The sequence below is a fragment of the Anabrus simplex genome, chromosome 7, assembly GCF_040414725.1.
Source record: "Anabrus simplex isolate iqAnaSimp1 chromosome 7, ASM4041472v1, whole genome shotgun sequence".
Taxonomy (NCBI): domain Eukaryota; kingdom Metazoa; phylum Arthropoda; class Insecta; order Orthoptera; family Tettigoniidae; genus Anabrus; species Anabrus simplex.
Genome location: NC_090271.1, coordinates 61,260,224 through 61,281,765, shown reverse-complemented (window position 1 = coordinate 61,281,765; position 21,542 = coordinate 61,260,224). Strand labels below are relative to the sequence as shown.

The following is a 21,542-nucleotide window of genomic DNA, read 5'->3' as shown; positions in this document are numbered from 1 at the left end:
CATCAGTCATTGCATTTTCACGATACACCTCGCACACCTGGCGATGAATGTCAGCTGGTTTAATGTTTCATGCATCAAGAAACGTATCGCAGACCGTATCTCACAGTTGGCGGGTTGATCTATTGTCCTGAACATTTTAAACACTCACTACAAGATGGCCTCACTATAGGAATGTCCCCAAAGTTGCATGTGGCAAGTCCAAAGATGAAGGGAGCCATCGTACATGCTAAACATTGCAACTGCAGTGCTGCACTGGAAATTTACGGAATGGTGCTTACTAAAAAAATAGCCGCTCATAAAATTCAACACGGAAAAGCAAACATTTCAGGGCGATTTAAATTTAACAGTCTGAACTGAATAGCTCATTCCAGATGTTGAAACATTCTGTTCAAATCAGATCTTCCTTCAAATTCTACATACACAAATACAAATTAATAGATTTCTTCAGTATAACAGACCAATTTATGAAATTGTATCCACAAATGAATACTGTACGTGAAAGTCCCTCAATAAGAGAGCAGAGCAGAGCAGGAGATATCCAGCCAACTACAGTCAGGACCACATCTGAATTCTCCTAGAAGTTCACAATATTAAAAGCAAGCCCCTAGCATACAATATAAAGAACATGCAGAAAGCACTGTCTGTCACACCTACTGGCATGCCCTTACCTTCCAAGCGTGCCAGTGGGATTGATGGTGGAGAAGTTGAAAGTAGCCAGGCTTTTGAGCGTGGCAACCTGCGATCTGGTTAGACTCGACACACGTGACCTACTGCCCCTGGAGCCACACCGCCATGCAAAACAAAACACAAGGCAAAGCCAGGGTAAGGAGGACTGACAGCCACCACGCCACATGACTCAAGGGCCATTGAGTGCTTTTCATATACTATATTCCAAATTTTTCATATTTCAAGATTACCTCTCCCTCAACATTTACCTGAGGCATCATGACAACCAATGGTAATCGGATTATGAAATAAAGATCTTACAATTTTCTCGACATGGTTTCTGTTATGATAACCAGAACTTACCTTAAATCAATTTTACTCTTAATTGGCCCTAAAACCTAAGTTTAAATTGATTCAACCACTTTAAGCTGCCTACTCGATACCTGTGTAAGTACAAAAAATGTGGTTCCAGTTTGAAAAATCAGGAGATGCACCATATATTTGCATATTAAGCACAAAAATTGAGCCAAATATTCTGAGAGTGAGGCATGTATTGAACACTAATACAAACCTTGTACATTAATGGATAGGGCTTTTATATTGAAAACAGGCAGCAAAATAACAAAGAGCCTACATGCTTCACAGAATAAATTATATACAGTGAAACTTCTCAATAACGGACAGATCTGAGGAGGGGGGGAATAAATTTCCGTTGTTCAGCGAGAAATCTACAAGATGAGATAGTCGTCTCACTCATCAAATACTCCGTTTCGATTCTTCGTTACCATTTATATGGAGTTCATGCCATTTAACATGGTTAATTGTAACCTATCATTTTTTAAACATTAATCTTTTTTATCTTCCCTCAAAATTGTTATTGTGTATTATTCTGTGTCTTATGGCAAATCTAGGGTGTCCTGGATCAGACTAAATAAATAAATAAAAATAAAATTTTCCCCTCTGGCACAATGTTTTTGTCAAGTGAACACGATTTGCTGCAGACATTTCAAAAAGAGATGTTGTGACCCAGAACTTGTCAAGCCAGCCCACTGATACATTAAAGTCATGGCATTCATTCATTCATTCATTCGTGAGTTTGAGTACTTTTTCATGGATACGAGGTCCATTCACAGACAGGTTGTTGCTACAAGGCAGACAAACCCAGCCAAATGTTATGTCGTCAACTTTCAAGCCCGGTGTATTGAGAAAAGAGCGTTTACCAGAGAGATTTTAATTTCCAGACCACTATTTCAAGATTCCACTGATGTTACTTTAAATGTCACTGATCTGTGTTTTTTCTACAGCAAACTGCACGGCCATGTCTCAAACACTAAGTTGTTCTTTCTCATAGATGTTGTAAAATAAGTCAGTCGTTTGACCTCCTGCAACATCGTAGCACATGCGATACACACTTCTCAAGATAACCTCCTAAAAGAATACTGTCTACTGTCTGCACTTTTAAAAAGGAAATACGTTCAGTAGTAACATGAAATAATGCATCCTAGTTCGAAACACTATCCATTATTGTGTAGAATTTCAGGGACTGCAACTTTTTTCTATTAGGCTGCCTGTTATGAAGAATGTTCATTACTGATATTACCATTAAACCCCATGCATTTCTGTCGAGGAATTAATGTCCGGAACTCGGCAAGAGCTGGACGAGGGAAATGGATGATGATGAATTCGGAGGTGACCGTTATGAGAAGTTTCACTGTACTATGTACATCCAATATGATTATGACTGCCATGTATGGCTAAGAATTTCATCTTATAACGGGTGAAGGTCATAGAACGTTCAAATTGATAACCCATATTCAAAATATAATGAGAACTATAGTGAAAAATGACAGGTTTTCTACAGGGTTAAATGCTCAAGTAGAATAGCAAGTGGTTCTGGATGTGATGCAGATTATATTTCCAATTTCTGGTACGGAATATGACATCATGAAAGCAGTTTAGATAACATTTCTTGGAAGGGACTTTCGGAGTATGTAGCAGAAATTACTGTATATATCAGTTGGAAATTTTTTACATACATACTTCATTGCTCTAGTCTCCTATAGCTGAGCCCATTCATTATTCTCATAGGTAACCTAGCTTCCTCCAAAATTGCCTCACATGACCACATTGTTGAAGCCAATTTATATCTACAGCTTCAACCATTAAGTTCATCCTTAACTTGACCTTTATCTTTGATGTGAATTCTGCCCTGCCATTGATTCCACCTGTTTGTACTAGCAATCAATCTCACAACTTCCATGGCTATTTATTCTAGATTATGAATAAGATATCTTGAATTTACCCAACTTTCATTTCCATACAGCATAGTCAGCCTGAAAACAGAGCGAGCTTAGAATAATTTCATCTGGAAGCTGATGTCTTTCTTACAGAATACCAATAATCACAGCTGTGAGTTCGCTACTTTTGCTACTCCTCGATTCCTCTGTCTAAACCACTATCCCAAGAGATTAGATATCCTAGGGATTTGATTTAACAGCTCCAGTTTCATACCCCATATCCTAATTTTTATATTCTTAGGTCTCTTTCCAACAACATTAATTTAGTCTTGGAATAGCTAATTTTGATATCATACCCATATTATTTCCTTTTAATCTAAAGGGGTCATCAGGTCAAAACACTCAGATTGCAAAGTTTTCAACACAGTCTGCTATCACGATAAATCCTTCAGCATTGGCCAATTTCTCCATGCTAATTTATACCTATGTGAATGATATATATACAATGCCTGACAAAAAAATTGAAGCACCCAGAAGAAACAGTCGGATGTCAGTGTAACTTCGTAGATGTACACACCATCGGTGGGTATGAAAATGATTAGAGTTGCAATTCTCTGTGACAGATAAAATGGCCACCAGAGTGCATTAGTGTTGTTCGTATTTAGTGTTACCAGATCTGGTAGGGTATATAAGGGGTTTGAACAGCGTCAGATGCTGTGATCACTGTGAAGGACACAAAGATGCCGCATACTCGGGCGAGAGAGCGTTATCAGTACCTGATAGAGTTTGAAAGGTGCCTCATTGTAGGTCTCCATTTGGGCGGCTGGTCGAATCATGCAATATTCAGATTTGTGGGGCATTCGGATGTGACAGTGGTCCAATGTTGCACTGCATGGGAACATGAGTGCAGGCATAATCGTAGTCGAATTTCCAGTCGACCATGCCTGACCACCACAAGGGAGGAGCAGCGTATTCTGCACCAAGCACATCTTCGCATCTGCATCAGCCACCCGAGAACAAATAATGGACTCCCTGCAACATTCTGTGTCATCCCGCACCATTGGTCGGAGACTATCAGCAGTCGGACTAGGGAATTAGTATCCCATGCATAGGCTGCCGTTAACACCACAACACAAATGGGTCCGTTTGGAGTGGTGCCGTGACCGGGAGGAATGGACTGCTGATGAATGGCGCCACATTGTGTTCAGCGATGAATCACGGTTCTGCACTACCCCGGATGACCATCCTCTGTAAGTATGGCGGCGACCTGGGGAGAGGTCCCATTCTTCCAATGTTTTAGAGAGGCACAGCAGTGTTACTTCTGGCATCATGGTGTGGGGAGCCTTCGAGTATAACTTCAGGTGGCGGCTGGTAGCGATTGGGGGAACTCTGACAGCACAATAGTACGTCACGGACATCCTGCGTCGCACCTCTTGTGTGACAGTATCGTGGTGCTATTTTTCAACAGGACAATGCTCGTCCACACATGGCAACATGTCTTTATGAACTGCCTTCGGGATGTTGACATACTTCCGTGGCCAGCAAGATCCCCAGATTTGTCCGATAGAACATGTGTGGGACCAGCTTGGATGTCACCTCCGTCCCAGTACCAGATTCTAGGATATCAAGGACTAGTTACAACAGTTGGGGACCAGCTTGCCTCAGATGAGGATACAACGGCTTTATGGCACTCTTTCCAACAAAATCAGTGCATGTATCCAGGCTAGAGAGGATGCAACGTCATACTGATAAGTGGGCTTGTACTGTCAAGTTCTTTGTAAATTTGACTTGATTTTGTAATCACTGAAATAGCATTACATACCCTCAACATGTGAAGTTTCATTTAGTTTCCTCCTCCCACTCTGGGTGCTTCTTTTTTTTTTTTTTTATTTTTTTTTTTTTTTCAGGCAGTGTACATGAACAATACGAGTCTATTTTTGTAATGACTTTAAATCAAGAACTCATTCTATTATTAATTCTCACAGCGTACTGATTGTCAATTTAAATGGCTTTGATTGCCTGTAACAACCTCCCTCTGATCCCATAATGCCTAGATATGGTTAACATCTTTTCTACTGATAATTCTGTATGCAGCTTATGCAGATCTATGAAACACAAGGATATCTATTCATTCCTCTCTCAGCATTTTCCAATTACATGAAGCATACTGAAAATCTGATTATACTGGTCTGTCTGTGGTTTGAAACTGCATTAGTTTTCATTCAACTTATTCTCCATAACTGACTGCACCTTCTTTTCTAAAATGCCTGTGGACCCTTTGCCTGGTGTACTGATAAATGAAGTACCTCAATATATGTTACATTCAAAATCAAGTTCTCATTCTTCTTCTTCTTCCTCCTCACTCTGTCTTCGATGTATCTTCATTGATGATGTCCTGGTTGTGGAGCTTCTGTTAAATATCCCCAGGGTTAGTGTAATGCAGCTGCATGTTGCTGTTGGCAGCTGCTTGTGTTTCAACACCAGTGCAGCCATAAGGTTCTTGTTGCCTGCCTGATCCGTTGCGTCCAGCTGATCTTAGGTCTTCCTCTTTCTCATACCCTGGGTAGCTGAAGGCCAAAAGCTCTTTTGCCTACATAGCTTGCATCCTGTTCGTTCACCTTTTCAAACCATGTCATCCGCTCACACTGAATCTTCTTTACGGCTGTCTCCTCCACTAATAGTACTAATAGTAATACTAATAGTACTGAATAGGTTGACCCTTCTCTACTGTAAATACGGACCATAATGAAATTCATAACTTATGTTTCTTTTATATATAATGTGCTTCTGATGAGCTGATTTTGGATGTGATCTTTCTTTGGAACACCTGCTGACATTCTCAGCATGTTCACCTCCATGGCATTCAGACGACACTTCTGGTGTTCATAGAATGTCGAGCATTTCGAAGCATAAGTCAGTGTAGGCCTCACCCCTGTCATGTAGAGATTTCCTTTAAGTTTCGGGTGGCATTTTGTTATCGAAGAACGTAGGCAAATTTTGCTTCCACTTCAGCCTATACTGAGCTTGTGATTTATATCCTCATCATATCCACCCAGTTTTTCCAACACAGAGCCAGTGAATTTTAAACTGCTGCATTTTGGGAGGGGATGGGAGTCAAGCAAAATATCTGGCATGGAAGTCACACCAGATCTTTGAAAGTGCAGGGAAGATGTTCGATCTTAGAGCAGCTCACTTTCAGTAATTTGTCTTCTAGCACTTTTCAAATACCTCCTGAAGAATCAATGTCACATCAACACCACAGTATCAAGAAGTGCATGTGTGATTCATGACAATGCTGAAAAGGTTTTGATATATCTGCAGTATAGCTCACATGGGTGTTGCATCCTTGTACATATCCTGGATCAGTTTCACACAAGATTCTGGAATGCCATAAGCTTATAATGCTGTCTAAATCACGTGTCTTGGTACTCTATTGAATGCCTATATGCAGGTCCTTTTTGGCATTGCTGTGTTTTTCCATCACAATCCTCCTGGCCTGAAATGCATTTATGGTGGACTTCTCTATATAAATCCACACTGGTTAGCATGTCTCATCCTGAGCATAATTTCAATGCAATCATTGTTCTCTTCCCAATTATGTCTGTTGTTCATGACTGTAATAAAAAGGTTTCCTTTTACATTTGGAAGATTTTCAAAATATTCTTTGTCTTTGACCAACAATTCTCTAAAATCTACAACGAGTCCACCAGATTAACCTATAATTTTATTCACTTCCTTCTCCCCTCAAATCTTTCTTCATTAGAATCAAGGATGGATTTCCTGCAGCTTGAGAGCCTTACCACGATATTTACAAATTCCTCCCAGGATTGATTTTTGGAGAGTACAATTATTTATTTAGCTCTCTTTCTTTCCTCTACAAATAACACATGAACAATTTATAAACAAAAAGTCATAGTAAAGCTCATATAATATATGAGCACTTTAAAAATGTGTGATGAGCAAACAGAACATCAGCTCCAGCGAGACAAATCGTGAAATATCCTAGAAGGAATGAGGGTAATCCAAGTCATAAGTTATGCACAAAGTTATATGCTTCAATAGCAAGAGTTGCCACATGACTGTCTGCCACACTAAATACACCTTATGAAGAAGAAAAATTCTTCAGTTCTACTGAGTATACTGGAAATTATTTAGAATTGGATACATTCTCATATTAATATATTTTAATTACTATCATTATTCTACAGCACTTTGAAGTGCTCATAATAGCATTCTCCTCTTCACACCACTGAGAGCACTCAATTGTCCTAGAGTATTAAACTGTGACAAATTAAAAAGAACTTTGCAAACAGAACAGAAATTAAGTTAGTAATACCAGTACCCAACAATAGGAGGCGCAAACAATAAAATATAGAAAAGAAACAAATGAAGTAGCCAGAAGCTGAACATACGGCAAACTGGTAAGGCAGCAGTCCAGAAACTGAGAGACGGAAGTAAATATATGAATCAAAGATTAAAAATGTGTACAACTTTTCCATTTTAAACTCTTTCAAAGAAAGTGACTCATTTCCCTTTTGTATTGAATATGATTAAAAATAGAAGTGTATAGATGATATTTGTTCACTACAGAAACTTTAGAGTAATGCTAAAGAATTCATAGAATTAGACTGACTCACTATTTTATAATGGCAAGTCTTCACGAACTAACTCCTGGGACATGAGTAATTGGTCTTTTGTGTTGTTACCGATATTGGGGTTGGAAAGGCAATTTTATATTATGTATATTATACAGTACATTTGATTTGAATTGTGTGTGTTTATTTTGTACGTGTTTATGATTTCTTTCTCTCTCTCTCTCTCTCGTATTGTTCTAGCACAGTGTTCCCCAATCTTTTCATACTTGTGTGCCCCTTTTAAACCAATTTCTATAAACTATGCCCCTTGTTTTTAAAATTGTACCTGTTTTTTTAAATACTGACACCTTTGTTCAGTGCCTATGTTAACATACAATAGTTTTTTTTTTTTACACAATCTGATTTACGTTGCACGGACACAGATAGGTCTTATGGTGATGATAGGAACGGGAAGGAAGTAGTCATGGCCTTAATTAAGGTACAGCATTTGCCTGATGTGAAAATGGGAAACCACAGAAAACCATCTTCAGGGTTGCCAACAGTGGGGTTCAAACCCACTATCTCCTGGATGCAAGCTCACAGCTGCGATTTCTCCTAACATTAAAATAGTAGAAATGAGGTAATGAGTTGGGAAAGGAAAATACAACACAAGTAAAAATCAAAGGTTTTATTTTACAATATTCATAACACAGAAATAAGTACAGTAGTGACTAGCATAAAGCTTTTCTGCTCCTGAAACCTTTTCATGTTTTGACTTCTGGCCTCCCGCTAATGGTCTGCCAGAGTATGCTTATGTTTCTCAGGTTTCTGGAATTCCGCGTGTGCATGTGCATGTGTTGACCATCTTTCTGAATGTGTGTTCAGTGTTTAGATCAAGTTCAGATAGGACTTCGACTTTATTAACTTCTTTCATTCATGTCGTGGTGTTCTTGCATTTTTGTTTGTGTAATCCCACATCCAAGAAGGCTGACAAGAGTTAACCATAGCCCTAAGAGGCCGAAATGATATGTACAAATTAAAATAAAATCAGAATTAGAAGAGAACAAGAGCTGGCTTCACGAGACAGAGGAGGAAAAGTGAAGAAAGGATACTGGCAAAAGAGAAATCACTGCCAGACTCAGCTGCTACTTCACATTCATACGTTGTGTGTTCCTTGGGGGGGAGGGGGAGAACTTATGTACAAGAACCCTTTATAGTAGTTTTACATGAACAACTTAAACCACAGTTTTACTTTCACCCATGCTATGTACCAATTCACCTCTACATCAACGAACTTCTCTCCGGTTTCATGTACAACATCCATGTGAGTTATGATGTTATAATCTATAGCCCTACTGTCTAAATGCTTGCATGTGCAGTGTAATTCTCCCAATTATATAATTTGTCAATACTGTCTACCACAGGAGAGAGAGAGAGAGAAAAAAAAATGTTCCCCTTGCCTGTTTGCTGATGATGTTCAGCAGCAAATTAAAGATGGAGAAAGAAAAAACTGAGAGAAGGGAAGTGTTCAGTTTTTAAATATATTTGTAACAAAACATTGCCTATTTAATGAAGGTGATAGGCACACAGAATCTATAATGATAATTTTGTGTGGCAATTACACAGCCGGATGCAGCCTTCATATGACAGACCCTCCAATGAGGGTAGGTAGTGTCTGCCAGCTACGGGAAGTTGCATGTTACTGTGGAGGAGGTTAGTGTTGTGTGAGGTGCACGAATGTTGGGGATAGCACAAATGCTCAGTCTCCAAGCCAAGGGAATTTACCATTTATGTCTAAATTCTGTGACCCAGCTGAGAATCTGGAGCCTTGAGGGCCAAAAGGCACTGACCACTCAACCATGGATCTGGACAGAGTCTCTGACTAAATGTATGTATGTATGTATGTATGTATGTACAATTGTTGTGTCCTATTACCACTATAAGGAATTGAAGCGTATGTATTCCGACAGCCTATATTCCACATTGTAGCTTGATTTTAAAAAGAAAGAACACGACAGATTTGGTGGGACTAAATAAAATGACCAGTCTGCACTCGTTTCCTATCATTTACAATAAAAATTTTAATAACATGGAACAACAAATATGTAAACACTGTCTGTGTAGAAGGAAATTACATCAATTCTGTCATGAGATTTTACTCATGTGCTAACATTTAATCTGTCTTGTTTTGAATCCACTGGCAGTAGCTGTTTATTTGTGTACATGATTGTATATGCATTCACTAATTAGTATATGCACAACTGCTGTGTACAATGTACAGTTTGCAACTAATTAACCTGATTTTCTTATCTAGCACTGCAACAAGTTTATTATCCATGTGTCCGCCCTTGCTGGCGAGTTGTAGTGTTTACAGTGCACTATGTCTCCTGGTATGGGCTATATCAAATTTGTTACTTTCATTGACCTGTCTCAGTCTCATCCTTGGCTTTGACAATATGAAAGTGACTGAGGTATGAGTGATGCTAGTAATACCATTCCTTATGCAGCCAGTCCCTGTTATGAATGGTGTGAAAATATCGCTCGTAGGGTTGGTTGGTGCATGCATTTCAGTGGGCTTGGCAGACTGATATGTAATAGCAACGGCTGGCTCGGTGAGGAAAGCAACGGGAAACTACCTTACTCCTCATTTCCCTAGTACGCCTCTTCAGTGACGCCTAGGCTATTTCTGATAGCTGTTGGCGAAGCTGCAGAGGATCAAACCAGCCTTCGGGCTGAATACCCAACATACAACAAACATATTTGTATATATTAGGCCTATTGTACTTGTATTTATTTCCAGCATGATTTTATTTTTATATGATTTATATTTATTAGATTTATAATTTATATTTTATATTTTTATATGGCCAAGAAAGTAGTGGAGGAAGAAAAGAGGAAAAGCTGGGCCTTATTTACACAGACATTGAGAGATGATACGCAGGGCAGCAAGAAATTACTGTATGGTATCTTAAGAAACAAAAAGAGAGATCAAGTAAACACCAGATTTGTGAAGGATGAAGGTGGCATAATTTTAACAAAGCCAGAAGAAATAATAAATAGATGGAGAGAATATTTTCAGAAGCTGCTGAACATAAGAACGGATGACAGTCATTCAATAGACGACCAGGAAAGGCAATTAGTTGACGAAGAAATGGATAAAGAAATTACAATGAATGAAATTGAAATGGCAGTAAGAAAGATGAAGAATGGAAAAACTGCTGGAATAGATGAAATTTCAGTGGAGATGATAAAGGCAGCTGGAGCTGTAGGCCTGCAGTGGACATATCGGGTTCTCAGGAATGTCTGGGAGAATAAGGAGGTCCCTGAGGATTGGCAAAAAGGAATAATCATCCCAATTTTCAAGAAAGGTAATAAAGTTTTGAAGAACTACAGGGGAATTACTCTAATATCCCATGTTGCTAAGATAATGGAAAGGATACTGGAAAGTAGAATAAGGTTGAGGGTTGAGAAGCAGATACAGGAAAATCAGTTTGGTTTCAGAAGTGGAAGGTCAACAATAGAACCCATTTTCATTATGAGACAACTAATGGAAAAGCATTGGGAGTACGGGAATGATATGGTGATGACATTCATTGATATTGAAAAGGCATATGACAGTGTCCCTAGGACGAAAGTTTGGGACAGTCTGGTGCAAAAAGGAATTGGACAGGGATTAATAAAAATGATCATGGCATTGTATTAGGAATGTTTTAGTTGCGTGCAAACACAAGTTGGCAGGACAAGTTGGTTCAAAATAACTAGTGGGCTGAGACAGGGAAGTGTTCTATCACCAATCCTGTTTACAATAGTCATGGATGACATCATGAGAACAGCAAAAGCAGCATATGGAGGAAGAGAAATGAACATGATGTTATTTGCAGATGATATGGTGATTTGGGGAGAAGACGACAGGAAGGTTCAAGAACAGTTGAATGTGGTGAATGGGAAGATTGAAGAATGTGGATTGAAAATAAGTGTAGAAAAGAGTAAAACTCTTGTTATGACTAGAGGGGAAAAAGAAGGGAAAGGTCAGATTAGACTTGCAGACAAACACCTGGAAGTAGTGGAAACGTTTAAATACCTGGGGAGTGAATTAATGGAGAATGCTTGACTGGATGCTGAGATTAGTAAAAGGATTCAAGCTGGAAGTTGTTTCTATCATAGTGTAAGAAATATGTTATGGGACAAAGATGTGCCAATGGAAGCAAAGGATAGTATGTACAAGATGTATTACGTACCCATAACAACTTACGGAGCAGAAACTTGGACAATGACAAAGAAGGATGAGAGTCGAATACAGGCGGCCGAAATGAAATTCTTGAGGAGTATGATACTGTACAGAAGAGTAGAAGAGACAAAAAAAGGAATGAGAAAATCCGGGAAGAAATTGGAGTGGAAAAAATGAATGATAGAATAGAGAAGAGCCGACTAAAATGGTTTGGGCACATAAAGTGAATGAGCGACGAAAGAATGCCAAAAAAGGTGATGGAAATGCAAATCCAAGGAAGGAGAGGCTGTGGACGACCACGATTGAGATGGAAGGATACCATCCAACGCAGCATTAGAAAGAAACCTGGACTGGGACACAGTGTTGGAGGAGGAGTGGTGGAAAGACCGAAGAAAGTGGAGAGGAACCATATTTGCCCCTACCCGGCTACAGCTGGATAAAGGGGAATGATGATGATGATGATGATGATGTACGTTGAGAGTACTGATTGGATGTAATGTGTCCTGTGTTTAATAACATTAACTCTTTGTCTATTTATACCTTGTATTTGACCAACAGATTTTTTTTTTTCAAATGCTCAACTTAAACAATGCTATGATGAAGTGTATGACTTGCAAGCAATTATATCATGTAATTAACACTTCACAACCAAGTTATATTCCGATGTCAAATAAAAAGATTTATCATTGGTCTCTCCGTTTCCTTCCTACGAACTGCTCACCAACACATATTTTATTAACAAAATACAGGACCCGCTGCATGCAGTAATATACAAATGATTAGTCACTTACTCAGATGAAGCTAGGCTAACTTCTGAGAGCCTGTTGTCAGTATTCGTGTTTGAGGTGCTGAACTGTCGTCTCAGGGTCACAGGGTGAGGACTATCAAACTTCAGATCAGAATTCTGCAAAAAAGCAAGCATTCAAGCATATTTTTATCATACATCCCTAAAGAATCTTCACTATGGAACTTTCTCTGACAAATTTGAGAAAGAATTTCTGTAAGATAAAAGTAAATATATATCAATCAATCAATCAATCAATCAATCAATCAATCAATCAATCAATCAATCAATCAATCAATCAATCAATCAATCAATCAATCAATCAATCAATCCTGATCTGCATTTAGGGCAGTTGCCCACTTGGCAGATTACCTATCTGTTGTTTTCCTAGCCTTTTCTTAACTCTTTGCCATCCCTAACACTCCAGAGTGCTCAAATATTATCACCTGCCTGCTGGGCTGAACGCTCCAAAGCGCACGTCACACTCGCTTTCATCAGAAGTGTGTTGAGAGATATATTGAAGAGTCTTGAGAAACCATACTGTATTCCCTTGACTCAGCAAGCTTGTTGATAGCATTTCCTGTGTGTATTTCCCAAGCAGACCTACTTTATAAACATCGTCTTTCAGTTAGAGATTATTCTTGTTCTAGTTCACACCATGTCATCTAATCGCGGAGTTGTGTCGAAAGGTATGAAAGAATGCAAAATTGAAGATATGTTAGAAGTTAGTGGAGATAGTAAGCTTTCTAGTTTTGGTTCAGAATTGTAGTCTGATGAATGTAGTAGTAATAATGATTCCAAGAATCATGAGTGTGAACAAATATTGTGTGAAGATCGAGGGACAGGGCTACAAAGAAATGTTACTAGTGATATCTGGAGTCACAATATTCGTTTTGATGAACTGAAAATATGGGAAAACAATGCCAGTCCAAATCACAATTCACCTTCCGGGAGTTCAGAAAAAGATCTTTTTGAATTATTTGTAGGATCGGAATTTTATGAGCTAGTAGCAGAGCAGACGAATATTAATGCCGAATATTTAAAAAGAATAACTGGCACTGTTGATATTACCTGGAAGGACACTAACACTGATGAAATAAGGGCATATGTAGGAGTTCTAATTTATATGGGATTGGTTGTTTAACCTGAAACAGACAATTACTTCCTAGGAGACTTTTGTATGTGCCCGTTAGTAAGGCAGGCAACGACATTGAAATGGTTTAGGAAACTTGGGCAATATTTACATCTAAGCAGCCATGTAAACAGGCCAACACCACAAGATGGACATTACGATATTCTGAACAAAGCAAGACCAGCTCTGCAACTTACCAACAAATTCGGAATTTTGTACGCACCTGGCCGGGAACTTGCAGTAGATGAAGCTATGATAGGTTTCAAGGGAAGATTTATCTTGAAACTGTACCTCCCAGGGAAATCCACCAAATGGGGTATCAAAGCATGGGGTATTGCTGACAGTAGAAATGGCTACCTTCTGTAATGTGAGATTTACAAGGGGAAGACAGAAACACGAGACCAGAATTTATTATTAGGAGAGCAGGTAGACACCTGACAGAGTCATACCGAGGAAAGTGGCATCACATTTACCTTGATAACTTTTACAGTTCTGCAAAACTGATGAAATTATTGCTAACTCATAACACCTATAGTTGTGCGACAACGAGGGTAAATAGAGAGGGTTGGCCTGATCAGTTTAGGAAACCTGCACAGTTGAAACTCAAGCATGGAGTATGTAGGAAAATGCAAAATGAGGGTGTAATAGCAACAGTCTGGCAAGATAAACGTACGGTTCTTATGCTGTCAACAAATTTAGATTCTGTGAATGATGGTAAAGTGAAACAAAAAACCAGTAAAGGCAAGGAAGAAATAGAAATTGTGTGTCCTCGTGCTGTCATATATTACATAAAACATATGAGTGGCATGGACATCAGTGATCAGAAAAGAGAACACTACGGGGTTGGGTGATCGGCGAAAAAATGGTGGAAGTTTATTTTTCATTGTGTGATCAATGGGTGCGTTGTGAATAGTTTCATAACCGACCAGGTTTCACAGCTCATGGAAACGGACAGCTGAACTTCCGGCGCAAGTTGGTGCAACAGTTGATTGGGAAGTTCACGTCCCGCAGACACACGGGCAGGAAAAGAAGTTTACCCATCGGCTGTCCATCCCCTAAATTATTTCATTCTCTTGTGAAGAGTGCCTAAGTGTGTGCTTTGTGTTTACAAATTAAAAACAGGGCAGCTTTTGGGACAGCCAAAGAAACAACATTCAAATGTAAGCAGTGCGATCTACCACTGTGCAGGACGGGGTGATTTTTAGAATACCATCCGGAGCGAAATGTGGATGTTCAAAATAAGGGTGAGTACACATTTATATGCACTAATCATTTAGGAATGAAATGCAAAAGACATTATATTTATATCTTTATTCGTTTGACTTATATTTATTTTCTTTTAAATGGTGGTATTTATGCTGCTCTGCCTATTGGGATTAAAAGGACTCTGTCAGAAAACATGGTAATTACAGCCGGGCATCCACCTTTAAATGGGGAACAGTAAAGACTTAAATGATTGCAAAGAAATTGGAAATTTATTGAACATCTGCCTTGTGAAGTAATGATGTGTTATAAGATGGAAGGCTGCATCAGCCGTCGCTCCTCCAAGGACATAGTAGATTTTTTGTCAACACAAAGATTTTGGGGAAGCTCTTTTAATAATGACAGCAATCAGCTTCAGGGATCCTGCATTAACTGAATTCAAAAGACACTTTTATACAATTAAATTAAACAACATTCGCTTTGGAAAGAGCTAATGAAGAGAACATCCTTGTAAAAAATAGAACAGTGACAAAGAAAAATTAATTTTCAAAAACTTTTTATTAGTAGATGACTAGAAAATCATACATCATAGTGGAAAAAGTGCTGGGAACAAAAACAATTTTTAACATCTGTTCAAATGAATAGTTATAGTTTTAATACAGGTTAAAATAAGTAAATCCATTTTCCTTCCCATTTCACCGCCCCATTCAACCATCCACATTGATTTTAAATATATTAATTTTTTAAATTCACATAGCTTTTAAGCAAAACAAGGTACCCATTAAGATGTTTTTAACAAGGTAATATACTTTGTAATTTCACCTAAACGTTGTAATATAGCTGAGGGTGTTCCAAATGGAACGGAACATGTATCAAAAAGGTGGAAATTTACTGTTATTGATTCAATGTACATATCATTTAGTCCAGCAGCTCGTCTCCTTTTCTCCCAAGTCTTCCCAGCCCAAACTTTGCACCATTTTCATAACGCTACTCTTTTGTCGGATATCACCCAGAACAAATCGAGCTGCTTTTCTTTGGATTTTTTTCAGTTCTTGAATCAAGTAATCCTGGGGAGGGTCCCATACATTGGAACCATACTCTAGTTAGGGTCTTACCAGAGACTTACAGTATATGCCCTCTCCTTTACATCCTTACTACAACCCCTAAATACCCTCATAACCATGTGCAGAGACCTGTACTCTTTATTTATAATCATATTTATGTTATTACCCCAATGAAGATCTTTCCGTATATTAACACCTAGGTACTTACATTGAAACATGAAATGTCGTACGGCTTTTAGTGCCGGGATATCCCAGGACGGGTTCAGCTCGCCAGGTGCAGGTCTTTTCCTATTTGACTCCCGTAGGCGACCTGCGCGTCGTGATGAGGATGAAATGATGATGAAGACAACACATACACTCAGCCCCCGTGCCATAGGAATTAACCAATTAAGGTTAAAATCCCCGACCCGGCCGGGAATCTAACCCGGGACCCTCTGAACCGAAGGCCAGTACGCTGACCGTTCAGCCAACGAGTCGGATGGTACTTACATTGATCCTCGAAAGGAACTTTCACTCCATCAATGCAGCATTTAAAACTGAGAGGACTTTTTCTATTTTTAAACTTACAACCTGACTTTTAACCCCGTTTATCATCATATCATTGTCTACTATCCATCTCACAACATTATCAAGGTCATTTTGCAAGTTGCTCAGTCTTTTAACTTATTTATTACTCTGTACAGAATAACATCATCTGCAAAAACCTTACCTCCTATTACAGTTCTTTACTCATATCATTGACATATATAAGAAAATATAAAGGTCCAATAATACTTCCTTGAGGAATTGCCCTCTTAATTATTACAGGGTCAGATAAAGCTTTGCCTACTCTAATTCTCTGAGTTCTATTTTCTAGAAATATAGCCAGCCATCCAGTCACTCTTTTGTCTAGTCTAAGTGCACTCATTTTTGCTAGTAGTCTCCCATGATCTACCCTTTCAAATGCCTTACATAGGCCAATCACGATACAGTCCATTTGACCTCCTGAATCCAAGATATCTGCTATATTTTGCTGGAATCCTACAAGCTGAGCCTCAGAGGAATAACCTTCCCTAAATCCGTGACCAAGTTGGAAAATAAATGACTGAATGTTAGCAACTAATGAACAGTAAGTATATGAAGTAAGTCTACCACAAAGAAATACAATGAAATCTTAGCCCCAGTCCCAAGCCCGTATAAAAAAAAAAAGGAGGGCCATGAGAACAAAAAAACAACCCACCCGAGGGACTCCCAGTAGGAGCACCAAACATATCTTTGGAACTCTGGGCTACTCAAACCAAGGTGGAAAGCATTGTGCTAAGGGCTGAATGGCACTGGAGTAGTTTAAAACAGTGTCGCAACTGATCTCCTCAGGGCACCAGGTGAGACGTTGTGGTAATTAGCCTTCCCAGAATATTGGAGCTCTGTTTTGGACAATAATTTATTAACAATATAATATAGCTGGTCTCACTGGACCAACCAGAAGGAACTTTAATATTAAATATAATGAACACTTAAACGCGATAAAGCATAATCATTTTTCCACAATAGGCCAGCACATCGAAGAATATAAACACAGTTTCATGAACATTGAAAATGACATGAAAATACTAAACATAAATCCCAAGGGCCCCCTGCTCAATATAACAGAAGAATTTTACATATCCTTAGATCAATACACTAATCCCAATTTCAATATAAATGAAATTACAGAAAAAACCAATATTATCTCCAATAAAGTCATCACTGTCCTAAAAAAATGACTACCTTAAAATAATTCATAAATAGAACATAACACGTGCCATAGAACTGTCGAATGACACACCCAGCTCTGCCCTTACCCCCACGACAGCAACTTTCCCTACCCCTCCACTCACTTCCCTCACAACAGCAGACACAAGCCCAAGGCGAACGCTAAGTAGTACACGGCAAGCTCTCAGATCGAACGCAACCCAGCCACGACAACAATAGTAAGTACACATCCATATCAGTACACACCCTCAGGCATTCCTTCAATTTACAATTCATTACTCACACTTTATTTTATCTTTCACAGATAACTATAACACCTGCACATAAGTATAGATGAGGAAGGAGCCTCCAACATAATCTAATATAAAAAAACTCATGAATGACCAGGGCCTCATCATCTGCTTTTAACTTAAAGAACAAGACTCCACTTACAGCAGATCTGCACATATCTACCTTTATCCACACAACCAGACCTTGTTAACAATGAAAGTGTTTTATTACATGTACACATGGACATCTTTTAAGCAAATAATAGGACATTTTAAGAGATCCACATCATAACCTACCACCACAAGCACCAATTGATGCACAACTATGGATAAAAACACTAACACAAGAGTCAAATGAAGAGATACGCAATACACGCATATTCAAACCTATGAAGTATTTTTACACATGTTGTTTTAATATATTTTAATGGGTTCAGTGTATTTTAATGTGTTTCTTCTTCTTCTTCTTCTTCTTTTATGACCACATAGGATCACTTTAGTCAGTCCGTCGTTCAGGTCTCTTTGAAGGGATTGTTCGGGCTTTGCGGTCCTCCCAGTACTTCTTCAGACGCTCCGATCTTCGTGCCCTTTCCTCAGTTGAAAATGTGCGTGTTGTTGGTTTGTTTTGTGTAAGGGTAAAGCGGAGGTTTGTATTCAATTTTATCTTATTTTTGGTGTCTTCTGTTGTAAGGCCTATTTCCTTCAGATCCTCTCTTACTTCTCTGATCCATTTACATCCTGTTGTGGTATTTTTTGAGACGAGATTGTGTTGTACTAGTTGTTTCAGAAGTCTCGAGTCCTGCATCCTCATGATATGTCCAAAGAATCCCAGTCTCCTCTTACGCATAGTATCTGTAATGGGTTCTAGCTCTTTGTACACGACTTTGTTAGGTATTAACCGCCACTGTCCATCTTTCTGATATTTTTTGTTGATACAGGTTCTTCCAATCCTCCTTTCAATTTTCTGAAGTCTGTCAGTCTTTGATTGTTTATTCAGGTAAAAGAGTGTTTCTGCTGCATATGTAGCTTCCGGTTTTATAACTGTGTTGTAGTGTTTTATTTTTGTATTTATTGATAGACATTTCTTTTTGTAGATATCCCATGTTAATTTTTGTGCTTTAGCTAATCTATTTGTTCTTACTTGGATTGAGATTTTTTCATTTAAGTTATGTGTTATTACTTCTCCAAGATATTTAAACTGAGTTACTATTTTGATTTTATTACCATTTATGGTGACGTCTTTTAGCTGTGTTGGTTTTTGGGGCATAATTTCGGTTTTTTCAAATGATATTTTGAGGCCAATTTTATTTGCAATGTTTTGAAGTTCTGATATCTGGGTTTTTGCTTCTTTTAAGTCCACTGCTAGTAATGCTAAATCGTCAGCAAAACCCAGGCAATTTGTTTTGATTTTTCGGCCAATCTTTATTTTGGGGGGACATTTTCTAAACCATTCCCTCATTACCATTTCTAGAGCACAGTTAAATAATAGTGGTGAGAGCCCATCTCCCTGCCGTAGTCCAGTTTTAATTTCAAATGTCTCTGATGTTTCACCCCTAAACTTCACTTTTGACTTGGTATTGGTGAGAGTCAATTTTATCATGTTTATTAATTTGGGGTGTAGTCCAAGGTGTCTTAAAATTTTAAACAGAGATTCTCTATGGATGCAATCATAAGCTTTCTTGAAATCTACAAATGTTATCACCATATCTCTGTTTCTTCTCCTGTTATAGTCCATTATCAACTTAAGACTCATGATCTGATCAGGACAGCTCCTCCAGGGTCTGAAACCTCCTTGATATTCTCCTAGTTCTTTCTCAAGTTGTACACTTATCCTATTAAGGATGATTATTGAAAATATTTTGTATGTTATGTCTAGGAGAGAGATTCCCCTGTAGTTATTAGGGTCGGTTTTGTCCCCTTTTTTGTGCAGAGGATGAATGAGGGCTGTTGTCCAGTGTTCTGGTAGTTCTTCTTTAATGCAGATAGAGACAAGTTGTTGATGGAGGGCAACTTTTGCTGAGGTTCCTGCATATTTCCAGATTTCCGCAAAGGTCTGATCTTCTCCTGGCGCTTTGTAGTTTTTTAATTTATTCAGAGCTTGGTAGACTTCCTTTATTGTGGGGGGATTGATGTTTTCTGGTGATGTTTTTATCGGGGTGTTGGTGTCCAAATGAAGGAGTTCTGTAGGTTCCTCACAATTTAAAAGCTTGTTGAAATGTTTAGCCAGAATTTCTGCATTGTCTTTATTGTTATGGGCCGGCTTACCATCTTCATCCTTCATCAGTAGGGTCGAGGGGTTCATATTTTTGGAGCTGCTTTCTGAAGGTTTTGTAGTAGTCCCTTGATTTAGTTTTACTGAACTGTTCTTCAATTAACTGCAGGGTGTCCTTATGATGTTGTCTTTTTATTCTTCTTAAGACTTGGGTAGTTTCTTTTCTCTGTTTTACTAGCTTTTGATAGGATATTTCTGTCTTTTGGGACTGATGTAATAGCCATGCCTGATGTCTTTTCTCCACTGTTTCATCACATTCACTGTTCCACCATTGGTGTTTTTTACGTGGTTTAATTGGAGCTAGGTCTTCTGCAATTTGTTTAAGGTTGTGTACTAAGTCTTCAAGTTTGTCTGTGATTTTTATTTTTTCAGTTGCTTTCTGGTAATTTTTGTTGTTGATTAGCTGGGTAGGATCTATTTTTCTTTTAGTTTTAAGGGCTTGCTTTTGTTGTCTCCTCTGGGGAGTGAGTTTAATTTTAATTTTAACTACGTTGTGATCTGAACCTGTGTCTATTCCTCGGAGGACTTTGACGTTATAGATCTCTTTGTGGTGGTATTTGTCCATGCAGACGTGGTCCAGTTGCCATTCTCCTTTAGTGTAGTCAGGGCGTTTCCATGTTTTGAGTTTTTGAGGTTTCCTCTTAAAACATGTAGATTTTGAGATTAAATTATGGTTTCTACACAGGTCAACTAGTCTCTCTCCATTTTTATTTGTTTTCTTGTGTGCTGGCCATTTTCCGATGATGTCACGGTATTTTCTTTCTCTGCCTAGTTGAGCGTTGAAGTCGCCTATTAATAATTTTATATGGTGTTTGGGGATGTTATCTATGGTCTGGTCCAATAGGTCCCAAAATTCTCCTGTTTCCTCCTGGTCTTTTGAGGAGTTGTTTTTATCATTAGTGGGAGCATGGGCATTTATTATAGTATAGATTTTATTAGATGCCTTTAAGGTGAGCGTTGAGAGTCGTGGAGACTGTGATCTGAATTCTTGAACTGAGTTTATTATTTTAAGGCTGACCAAAAATCCTGTTCCAAATTGTGGGACATTCTTCATCACTCTCTTCCCGGGTATACCTTTATAAAGTCTGTACCCTTGAGATTCCAAGGCATCCTGGTCAGTGTTTCTAATTTCCTGTAATCCCATGATAAGAATTTTGTGTTGGTCCATTATGTCGGTGATCACTTTTAGTTTACCGGTTTGCATGAGTGAGTTTATGTTGTGTGTAGAGAAGTATGTTATCTGCTTTGGTTTGATTCTTGATTTTGTCTCATTCGTGTATGTAGTACTGGGGTATTTCCGTGCCTCCGACTTCACGGTATCTTTCAGGTGCTGCCTTCTCTGAACTCTTGGTTCAGCCGGTGGAGTATTCCTTAAAAGACCT

The 21,542-nt window shown here is 38.6% G+C and overlaps 1 protein-coding gene across 1 annotated transcript in view; it reads right to left on the bottom strand.

Annotated features, from left to right (window-relative positions):
• Nucleotides 1-21,542, bottom strand: part of mbc (myoblast city) — a 413,292-nt gene that overhangs the window by 85,563 nt on the left and 306,187 nt on the right. The window contains exons 30-31 of the mRNA XM_068228569.1: nucleotides 12,497-12,609; nucleotides 669-776 (exon numbers count right to left, since the gene is read on the bottom strand). Of these exons, the coding sequence (XP_068084670.1) occupies nucleotides 669-776; nucleotides 12,497-12,609 (221 nt within the window). The remainder of the gene's footprint in view (nucleotides 1-668; nucleotides 777-12,496; nucleotides 12,610-21,542) is intronic.